Source organism: Wolffia australiana, chromosome 15 (genome assembly GCF_029677425.1).
Source record: "Wolffia australiana isolate 7733 chromosome 15, ASM2967742v1".
Taxonomy (NCBI): domain Eukaryota; kingdom Viridiplantae; phylum Streptophyta; class Magnoliopsida; order Alismatales; family Araceae; genus Wolffia; species Wolffia australiana.
In genome coordinates, this window is record NC_135849.1 from 4,706,032 (window position 1) to 4,716,870 (window position 10,839).

At 37.6% G+C, this 10,839-nt stretch overlaps 1 protein-coding gene and 1 long non-coding RNA gene across 4 annotated transcripts; one reads left to right on the plus strand and one right to left on the minus strand.

Moving 5' to 3' along the window:
- Window positions 1-3,929: 3,929 nt before the first annotated feature.
- Window positions 3,930-7,365, minus strand: LOC144713246 (wax ester synthase/diacylglycerol acyltransferase 3-like). Of its 3 annotated transcripts, XM_078587775.1 has the most exons (9): window positions 7,119-7,364; window positions 6,333-6,952; window positions 5,882-5,954; window positions 5,727-5,791; window positions 5,402-5,611; window positions 5,125-5,262; window positions 4,921-5,045; window positions 4,263-4,329; window positions 3,930-4,182 (listed from the first exon to the last, which is right to left on the minus strand). In XM_078587775.1, the coding sequence occupies exons 2-7, from the start codon at window positions 6,492-6,494 to the stop codon at window positions 4,923-4,925; spliced, it is 771 nt and encodes a 256-aa protein (XP_078443901.1). In that variant the 5' UTR covers window positions 6,495-6,952; window positions 7,119-7,364; the 3' UTR covers window positions 3,930-4,182; window positions 4,263-4,329; window positions 4,921-4,922. The 3 variants fall into 3 exon arrangements, with proteins under 3 accessions (XP_078443901.1, XP_078443903.1, XP_078443902.1); XM_078587777.1 differs by lacking the exon at window positions 5,402-5,611; XM_078587776.1 differs by lacking the exons at window positions 3,930-4,182; window positions 4,263-4,329; window positions 4,921-5,045 and having other exon boundaries at window positions 5,128-5,321; window positions 7,119-7,365.
- Window positions 7,366-8,499: 1,134 nt separating this feature from the next.
- Window positions 8,500-9,630, plus strand: LOC144713121 (uncharacterized). Its single transcript, XR_013583959.1, has 2 exons — window positions 8,500-8,600; window positions 9,397-9,630. It is a non-coding gene; the product is annotated as an uncharacterized LOC144713121 (long non-coding RNA).
- The last annotated feature ends 1,209 nt before the right edge of the window (window positions 9,631-10,839 follow it).

A 10,839-nucleotide genomic window follows, 5' to 3' on the forward strand; every position in this document is an offset into this window, starting at 1 on the left:
TCCTTAACATGACTAGAGGAAGCTCTTCTATTGATGAATACATATTATATTTTGAATCAATGCTTGATCACTAAAATTGTCTCATCAGCAAATAGCTATGGACATAATGCCCTAACTTAATTTTTAGCATCAAAGCAAACCTCAATCATTTAAAGTTTGAATATGTTATGCTTAATTTGAAAGTAAATGACACATTTCGGTCATTTCCAAAAAACATAAGCTTGAACAGTTTTCAGAAACAATGCAGTACACGGTGTACCAAAGAAGCGGAAATCAGAATCAACATTATCAACAACTTCAAGGCAAAGCAAGAAGCAGGTTCAACAAGAATTTCAAACATTCATATCCTATTTGCCTTGAATTTGATGAGTGCAATCTTGTTTATTACCTTATGCAGGATGAAAATACCAAAGAGATCCTTCTACAATGATCACTTGCAGATGGGCTTTATTACCTCAAGCCTCAAAATTAGACACCTAGTATATTTTGGAGGACATGGCTTTTCTTAAGTGTCACATACACATCTTTCAGATCAAAGTTCTTCTGGCTTTAATAAAACATTTTGGATATTCCACTACTCATATCAATGAAAATTCTTTGTTTTAATCCCGTAGTACTTAAAAATCTAGCATATTACATTTTTATCCCATTCCACTCTTCTCCAACACATTATAAAAATTATTCATTCAGATTTTTTGGGTAAATTTATGTGTTCTTTATCATTCACTTTTTTATGTATTATGTTATTTTTCTTCATGATTTTACCACATATACCCAGATATGTCATTGTAATGAATAAGGGAGATCTTCTATCCATGTTTACAATTTTCAAAAGCATGTGGAACATTAGTGTGCACTAAGATAAAATATTTTTAATCTGATTGAGTTAGAGAGTATTCAACTATCCACTCATTATTTAAAACACTGGGAATCATACATAGATTTTCTTGTCCCCATATGCATAAAATGGATTGACATAAATAAGGCAAACATTTATGTACGATAGGGTTTACCTGGTTATAACAAGATATCTAGCCAAATAAATGTTTGGTTGAATCTGAAGGTATATGGCTTTATTTTAAATAGATTTATAACACATGTTCTTAAAAACAAATATCAGTATCAAGTACCTTTTCATATGCAATCTCACTACATTTATATTACGACATTAGGTTATTTATGTCATCCCTAATTGAGATATTATGCCCTTATTATATTAGATACAAGACCTGAATGGTGTTTCATTCAGAAATTATGTTTCGCACAACTTTTTAAATATGTCTACCTCTCTACACGGGTAAATTTTTTGCCTCACGTTATCTAGTATTTCAAGAGCATAATTTCCTTTTGTCTATTTTTCAAAAATCAATTTAGTACGGGGACTGCTTAATCATAATATCCCAAACAATCATCCTAGTGGTAACAACAACACTAAAAATGATGTTCAACATCACATCATCACTCATATATACTCATAAATTAAAATTCAATTCGGAAACAGTCTGAGTCCAATTTTCCAGACTCAGCTCCTCATAAGGGAGAGAAATCTCATAATTTAAAGTGAGAATTGATGACTCATTAGTAGACACTGATCATTTAGCCAAGCACAAGAAAATTCAGCCTAAATAATCTATTCAAACACAAACAATGACATATCATCTGAAGTAATCTCTCACACCTTGGGCTGGTCAACTGAAGTAGGTTTTAAGTATAAAATCAAGCTTTTGAGTGATGTGTATCATCAATAACGGATGATATTGGAAAACGTTCTAATAAAAAAAGATGACAACTGTCAGAAAAGAGATAAATCAAAACAGATATTTTTTTACAGTTCAACATCCAATGCTTGTGACTCTTAGAAACAATCAGATGTATTCTTGAACCCACATCTTTTACTCTTGCATTCGGGGACAATAATTAGATGAAGACCACACATAATAAAATTGATGCCTTTTAAAAAAACATGGTGTTGGGTACCCCAAAGCCTAAACTATTATACCATAAATCCAACTTGGCCTTAAAGGCAAAGGAATAAGCCATTGCATAAATATATAAATATAAATTAGACTTGTAGCCAAGGGCATCAACCAGGAAAAAGATTTTGACTACACTACAAGATTTGGTCCCCTGATTAAACATGCAACAAAGTGAATATTTTGGTGAATTTTTTTTAGTGGAGAATGAAAGAATCATTAAGTAGATTTATTTAACATACTTCTTCATGGGAATCCGACAAAAATATCAAAATAGAGCAACTTCTAGGATTTAAAGATATATAATACCCTGATTCTATCTGTTAATTGAATAAATCCATTTTAGGTTTTGAGAGGAGCTCCTCGAGCATGGTTCAAAAAGTATGCAAGATATCTCCAGTGTCTTTGCTTCATAAGATTCACAACAGACACCACTTTATTTTATTGAACCTCACTCGGAAAACCTAGTCTTTATATTAATATATATGTGACGATATACTAATCATTTCCCCAAATTCTCATGACATCGAGCAACTCCTACATCATGTTACACATGCATTCACTACTCGAGATGTTGGTTCAGCTAATATTGTTAGATATTCAGCTCATTCTTTGTGAAAGTAATTATAATTGGCTCAATCAAAGTGCGTACCATATCTGTTCAAGTGAGAACAGATGGAGCATAGTAATGTGATAAGAAGAGTCTAGGTTCTGTAAACCTTCCTATTTGATCAGGTTGAATTCATTTCATGGACAACTTCTTGAATAGTAAGGGTCATTAATAACATCGTTAGGGATTTCACCCGACTATTATTAAAACCAGAGCACTTGTTCCTTGTGGCAATATCATAGTCAGCCACCAAATATACACAGTTGGAGTTTTTTTCTCATTTGATGAACTATCTAGCACTAGATGTTGCATCTTGGCTACATGTTGATATGATTTTAGCTCATTCCTGAGTATAGTACATGACCTGATGCAATTTTTTAAGGTAAAACATCTCATTGAAAACTCCTTTCTAGAAATGAAGTTGATTTTAAAACTTCTTTTAAGACAGTATAAATTATTATAATCAATCAGTTTACTTCATTAGTCTGATTCAATTTTATTTATTAATTAGAAAGTAAAACTGGAAGTTAATAATAATGTGAGATATAAATTTCAATATCGTAAGAATAAACTTAAATATAACTTCTATTCTATATTTTTCCTGACAAGGGAGAAATAGATTTGGATTTATAAAAAGGAAATGCTTCAAAACAGGAAGCCATTTGACTTATCCTCTTGTGTATGGTTATAGAGTCATCTTTATCCAGCTAGGAGAGTGGTCACTGTTGATATACTTCATAGCTAATCATGTGTAACAACAGTCATAGGTTAATTTATTGTTAGCTTAAGTGTAATGTAGTTTATGGACCAACCATATAATATTATTTTGCTTCATTTTGGCGTTAGACTATTATTATGCACATGCTCATTTAAATCACATACTTGTGGAGAACATTACTCAAGTAGGTCTCTATATCTCTTGATTAGGTCTTCTGTAATAGAGACACCCACCCTTCCTTACATTGTGTGTTTTTTGGTTTATTTTTGTTTCGACTATAAATACATTTATTTTGGGCATACGTCTATAATTTCACAATATAACCGCTTCAGCAGGAAAAAAAAGCTGTATGCAATAAAAAAATACAGATTTTACCTGTTCCTTAATCAGAGTTCAATCTAGTTACACCCTTCTGGTCGGCAAGATACAGTACTGGTTCTAAAGGTTAATATATTGAACTATTACTTCATAAAAAAAGGTTTGAAAGTATTTGATATTTTATACGTGCTAGATTTTCTTTACAAGTATTTTGTTACATTTTCTGGCAATATGCAATTTTGAAAATACCGAAGAAATGTACTAAAATGGTAACCAAGTATATCATGTTTTAGGAATTTATGTATAAGAGTTGCACTCAATTCAAGTATATTTATAAATTTCATTTTGGACGAAGTACATCATGATTCAAGTCCTAGGAAAATTAAACAAAGTTTTTGTACATCGATCGTCAAATCATATTTTGAATGGCGTCTTTTGAATCGATGACCAATTGTAAGCCGCCATAACACGAATGGCCCGTATGAGTTCGTTCACGAAGCAATAACTTTTTGTGGGCTATATACTATCGACCACGGAGAATCAGCTCCCCTTGATGCCTTTGCCTGTACATCGACTGTAACGGTTAAAATGCTAGGACAAATCCGTCATGATAAATAGAGTTGATCGCATCGATCAGACATACCTAGGCCCAACTTATTTAGTCTCCCTGTCACTTGTGGGCAGTCAGTGGGCATGTTGAGTGCAGCTGCCTGAAAATGAAGAGAAATTGGTAAATCCAAATATGCATATAAGCGAGATATTTTATGGATGTTATATTTAATGAACCATGACATCTATCAACTGTTTGACCTGACTGGTATTATTAACTATCAAGATAATAAAAATAAGAGAAAAAACAGTACACCCGCGGAATTAGGGTTTGAACGAAATTAGACGGTCTGTAAGTTTCTGTCATTATTTGACAATAAGGTTGGCGCATAAGATACTTTCCTCCGAAACAGTTATTAGAAAGGGAGGGAAGAAAAAACATAACTCGGGGTTGAAAGGAAAAGGTCGGACCAAGTCATAAGAGTCGTGAATACAGGATTGGAGGTCGTTAAATAAAATGTGAAACTAAGGGGAAGTTTTCATAAATATTTTAAAAGCGGCGTAGTAAGCAAATTCGACGACCAAATTACGTATAAATGGTACGGCAATCTCTGATAAGAAGATAATTTATTGATTACGACAAATAAGATGAAAAGCAGTAAATGGGAAATAAGAGATATTAAGAGAAATGAAACAACACTAAAGTCTGAATTAAAAGACCCTGGTAAATATGTTTTGGTTCATATCCTTGCCTTCATCTGACGAAGGCTTCGTCGACGTATATGCACAACCGGTCAGGATCGGGAATGATTTCAGAGGCAACGAGAAATTGCAGATATGCTTTTTGATTATACGATATCATGTGTACCTGAAGACCCTGCCGAACAAAAGGAGGAAGAAGACATAAAAAAATCAACCCATTTTTTCCAAGTAAAATGAGACAAAGAGGTACTTACCGATGATAACTTGCTAATCGTGACGCCAATCTTTGTCACTTGGTTCCCCTTAAGAGAGATGGGTTTTGATGGACCCATGATGTTTGAAAGCCCCACAGTTGTATGAACAACCATCCTGTTGTATAACCGTTCCGGTAGCTGTATCGAGGGAGGGCAACAAAGGCGGAGGTTTCATTCCAAATCAAGGTTCTGAAAAACTTTGGAAAAGCTGCGTGATTCTTTTAAATTAATTGAAAAAAAAATTGGTGCGAGTATTGTGCAAGCTTTTTAGAGTTACCATTCCTCCGCTTACGGGCAAGAAATGATGCAACTTGAATGATAATAGAGCTTCGTTCGACTTTTTCTTCTTGTTAAATTTGTCTCTAACATCACGTATATATTGAAGGGGATCCTTTGTCTGGCTCGTTAACTTCATTTGTATGTAGAGACTTGTGATCATGTTTCCCCACTCAATACTGTGCCCTTCTTTTATAGAATTCATTAATTCCTAACAATGGGTCCATTGGAGTAACTTTAGTCAGAAAAACGTTGAAAAAGTACAATATAAAAAGCAAGAAGTAAATACATATCAATGAAAACTTTGATTCTTTTGTAAGTATGACCTTTGCCCCTTGTTTTCTTACACTCGATGCACTTCCAAAAGAGATTACTGGATCCTTAAGGAGATCTGCGGTCAACAAAAGTGGAAAGAGAAAATTGAAGTGTCTGCCACATCGAATAATAGAATTCTAATTGCATGGAATAAAGACGATCGTACCCTCGGGGGATTTGAAACGCAGATATTTCTCAACTCCGTAGGTCACAATACCCGCGAACACGTCATTAACTTTCTGCGACAACACAAATCGCAGTGAGAGTCTGTCAACATTGAAAAAAGAAAAGGATTCGGCACTCCCAACTGCATTAACAAAGAGGTTTCTTTTGTCAACACCATTAACGCCTGCACCCCTACCGAAACGTCAACGAAGTGCTCAAAATTTAATCCCAAAGTGAGGAAAAATGAAAACCACTCGTGCAAACCCATCAACTACACCATCAATGGTTCATTCTACAAAGTTCTATGCGGTTAACGTTGACGTTTACGATAATGGATGAAGTTTATTAGACAGTTGATGAGTACACTAGTACAGTACCCTAAATAGAAAAATAATCTCCATTCGACGATAATTCCGAGGCATATACGTTGACGGTGCAGAGGGAATCATTACCGCGTTAAGCTTGTTCTTGACGATGATCATGTCATCCATAGATAGCGAAAGAGTTGCCAGCTTCCGTGGCATGCGGTAGACTCTCAGCCCTCCTGCGATTGAAGTCTTATCCTCCATCCTGTACAGCGTATACTTAGCTTCGAAGACTGAGATGAGAAGCATGCGCCAGGCAAGCTTGAGAAGCCTACAAACTCCCAAAGGAGCATGCGCCAGGCAAGCTTGAGAAGCCTACAAACTCCCAAAGGAGCACGCGCCATACTGCTTAATAAGCCCTCCTCATTCTTCCCCCCGATGCTTGGAATAACTGCACTTAAGTCCCCGCCTAAGTCGCAGCTGGCCAGGAAAAGGGCCAGGAGAGAGAGACAGTCGCCGAGAGCATGGTGCAGTCTCAACACGATGCACCGCCGCCGCGGTGGGAGGATGTGTATCTCCCAAAGAGGTTTGTCTCTTGACATGGCCGGCCATGATGCCAACGCTGCGACGTATGTATTTATATATGTCTCGCTGTTCTCACCTTGCTTGTTTCCGATGTCCGGCTCATCAGGCAGCACGATCATGTGGTCCTCGATATCGATCTGAGGCAGTTCCTTCCAGCTTTTTAGTCCACTGCAGCGGGTCACCTGCGGTAGTTTTATAGACGTATGCTCCGCTTAGATTCGTGGGCGGACAACAGACGACGGAATAAGGAAGAAACGTGCGTCACATGGTGTGTAGTTTCCTTCAGTTTCTGTGCAAGGGGCTGGAGGAACGGATGATGGAAAGGACAGTGGACGGTTGTTCACTTACCGGGATAGAGCGTAGGCGTGGGCAGATTGAAACGGATATCCTCATCGCCGTCTTTACTGCTTCAACATCGACGGGGCTTTGAAATATAACGCAACCAATGATCACATTCTCCCGCTTCGGCTCGCTGAGAAAGATATGTGCCAAAGGCGAGAGCGGCGCATCGTACAACCTGCGTACTGCTGTTGTTCCATGCTAATGGAGTTGTCTCTCTCTCTCTCTCTCTCTCTCTCTCTCTCGCTCGCTCGCTCGCTTTCTCTGACGCTATCGATCTATATATGTGGGCAATATGGGTTAGGCCACTTTACGTTGTAAGACTTCTGGAGCCTATGCCTTGTTTTTAAATTATTGAGTAGATACGAGTATTTCATGGCCTGACCAGAACCGCTACTATAATGAAGGCTCGCCTTTATATTTCATGAATGGTGTTCTGATTTCTGTTGGGTGGGTGGGCCCCGAAAGGGACTCGGCTGACTGAGACGTATGTACGCGGCCTCTGATATTTATTGGTATCCATATTTGGGGGTAGATGGGTAATCAATGAAACGCTTCCGGTTGCTGAAAACAGTAAATGGACGCACTAAAATTAGTTGGACCAGACGTATTATACATTTTTCTTTAGTCGAATGGAAACTAGGTGCCTGGTATGCTCAACCCGGAGGCGGGGCTCATAGACCGATCAAGTCCTGCCAAGGCCACCACCCCGGAAGATTTTTGATAAGTAAACTTTTGGAGTTAGATTGAGTTTTCTGGCATCTATAGTCATCTATGATGTATGGTCTTCATTTAATGCTTCTGTTTTTACTGCGCGACGGTTTCTTTGTTCATTGAGCTCTGCGTCTCCAAATGTACAGTCCTCCTAAGGATACCATCATTTTATCAATGACTTTCTGTGCACAAGGGCAAAGGAAAAATGGTTGGACCTCATTGGCAGCGATTGTATTAAAGTTATAATCAGCAATCCTCTCCATTCTCATTTGGTCAACGTTATAGTTGCAAAGTTAGCTGTGGAGTCTCTTAATGATTGCAAAAACTATTCGTAGTGTGCTCTAGTGTTCGCCCGTCCCGATGCCGGTACCGGATACCGGTATCGGGACGGATGCTGAACCGGATACTGGAATTGATTTTTCTGGTATCTGTTTTTTCCGATATCCGGATACTGGATATCGGTATCGGATATCGGTTGTTACAGTGCCGATATCTGATACCGGCATCCGTCCGATACCGGCATCCGTCTCCTGTCTCAGGGGGACAGATGACGGTATCGGATATCGGATGCGGATATCGGTTTTCGATATCCGCATCGAATTTCATAAGACATAAGTTATGTCTTATGAAATGTCCCTCGATTTTATTTTCAAAGGTTTGAATCCAAAGGGAGCGGGCAACGGCGAGCGGGCAACGGTGGCGGGTGGAGTAGGCGGACAGCGGGGAGTGGACGGCGGTGTCGGCCGACGACGGCACCGGCGGACAGCAGAGTCGCAGGTACGTCATTCTAATTTCTGTAATTTCGGTCTCCAATTCTCTCTTCTCATTCTCCAATTTCCACTCTCCAGTCTCCAATTCTCCTCCGCCCCTCTCTTCTCTCTCAACCGTAGTCTCCAATTCTTCTCCATTCTCGAATTTTGTTAAATTTCAACGTCTCAAATTTTGTCAGCATTGTTGAGAATCCTCATCCCCATTGTTGCTGGTTGTCATCCACATTGTGTTGATCGAGACTAATATTTGAATAATCCACGTCTCAGGGGGACAGATTTTATTTTCAAAGCTTTGTCTCTCTAAACTACTAATATCTGAATAATCCATCTGTATATTGTTTACGGAGCAAATTTAAATAATTTTCTCTACATTTCGAAATTGATCAGGGTTCATCACAATGTGCAAAAAAATCATTTTCCTTGGCAATTTGGATAGCTTGCTCTCTCTAAACTATTTATATTGGATAATCTATCCATACATTAATTATGCAGCAAATGTAAATAACTTTCTCTACATTTCGAGATTGATCATGGTTCATCACAGGTTTTTAAAAAATACATTTCCTTGGCAATTAAATAGCTTTTTCTCTCTAAATTCTTTATCTTGAATAATCTTCTTGTACATTGATCACGGAGCAAATTTGAATAACTTCTCGAGATTGATCAGGGTTCATCACACTTTGTAGAAAAATTACATTTCCCTGGCAATTTAGATAGCTTTCTCTCTCCCTACACTATTCATCTTGGATGATCTTCCTGTACATGGATTACGGAGCAATTTTAAAAATGCCCTTTTTCTAAAGGAACTTTAAGTTGCTCTCTATTGGAGAAGAGGCCGAAGAAGCAGAGAAAGAGTTGGCATCTGTAAACAGAAGGAACTTCACTACGTGTCAAACGAGGCCACGTTCATTAAAGCTGAAGGAGAGGAAACTGAACAGGTACTTCACTATTCTCTATCTTCATTAGCCTTAATTGGTCATTTAATCACTTAATTCGTCATTTATCCCTGAACTTATGATATTGCCACATATTTTCAATATCGTGCTCACCCTCCCACTCTCTTCTCTCCCTCCCTCTTCTACCCCTCTCATTCTCACCCTACCTCTCTCCTTTTCTCCCAAAATATGTGGCTATCTCTCCCCCTTGCTCCCTTATTCTTCTTCTCCTTTTTTATCTCTTCTTCATCTGCCTCATTTTCTATTCGACCGTTGTATTCTCTTCTTATTACTCTCACTCCTTTTCGCCTTCATTGTTTATTTTTGTCTTCTTCCTATTCAAACCGTTTTTGCCCTTCTTCTTCATCGATTAATTACCTACTCCTCCGTTTTATTCATTCCCTTTTTCTCTTCCTCTTTTTTTTCTTCTCTGGTTTTTCTTCTTCTTTTCTGTTGTTTTCTCTTCTTCTGCTTCTCTGTTTTCCTATTCAACGTCCTTATTATTATTATTTCTGACTCCACCATATTTCTCTTCTTCTTGTTATTTAATCTCTTCATCTACTCTGTTCTTCCCTTCTTCTCCATATTATCATTCTTCTTCTTTTTTCTCTAATCATCTTCGTCATTTTCCTATTCCCCAGTTCAGTTCCCTGCTTTTTTCTCTCTCTCTTTCTTTCCTTCTTTGTTTTTCTAGCCTTCTTCCTCTTCTACCCATATTTTCCCCTTTCTCTTCTTCATTTTCCTGTTCCACTGTTTTATTTTCTCCCTTTTTCTCTTCCTCATTTTTTCTCTTCCTTGTCTTTTTCCTTCTCTTCTGTTGTCTTCTCTTCTTCTTCTTTTCCGTTTCCATATTCAACGTCCATGTTATTATTATCTCTGTATCCATCGTTTTTACTCTTCTGCTTGTTATTTAATCTCTTCATCAACTCTGTTCTTCCCTTCTATTCCATATTATCATTCTTCTTATTTTTTCTCTAATCATCTTCGTCATTTTCCTATTCCCCAGTTCAATTCCCTGCTTTTTTTCCTCTCTCTCTTTCTTTCCTTCTTTGTTATTTTAGCCTTCTTCCTCTTCTACCCATATTTTCCCATTTCTCTTCTTCATTTTCCTGTTCTACTGTTTTATTTTCTCCCTTTCTCTCTTCCTCGTTTTTTCTCTTCCCTGTTTTTTTGTCTTCTTCCTCTTCTAACCTTTTTTGTCCTTCTTGTTCCTCGTCTAATTTCCTACGCTGCCTATTCATTCTCTCCCTCTTCCTCTTCCTCGTTTTCCTCTTCTATGTTTTTTTACTTCTTTTATGTTGTTTTCTCCTT

What these genes read in the sequence shown, in the direction of transcription:
- LOC144713246 (XM_078587775.1), bottom strand. Translation starts at nt 6,494, where the DNA reads ATGCTTCTCATCTCAGTCTTCGAAGCTAAGTATACGCTGTACAGGATG. An exon ending in GCGTTTCAAATCCCCCGAGG is followed by an intron (nt 5,792 to 5,881) that starts GTACGATCGTCT and finishes TGTTGACCGCAG; the next exon opens with ATCTCCTTAAGGATCCAGTA. An exon ending in TAAGAAAACAAGGGGCAAAG is followed by an intron (nt 5,612 to 5,726) that starts GTCATACTTACA and finishes ACCCATTGTTAG; the next exon opens with GAATTAATGAATTCTATAAA.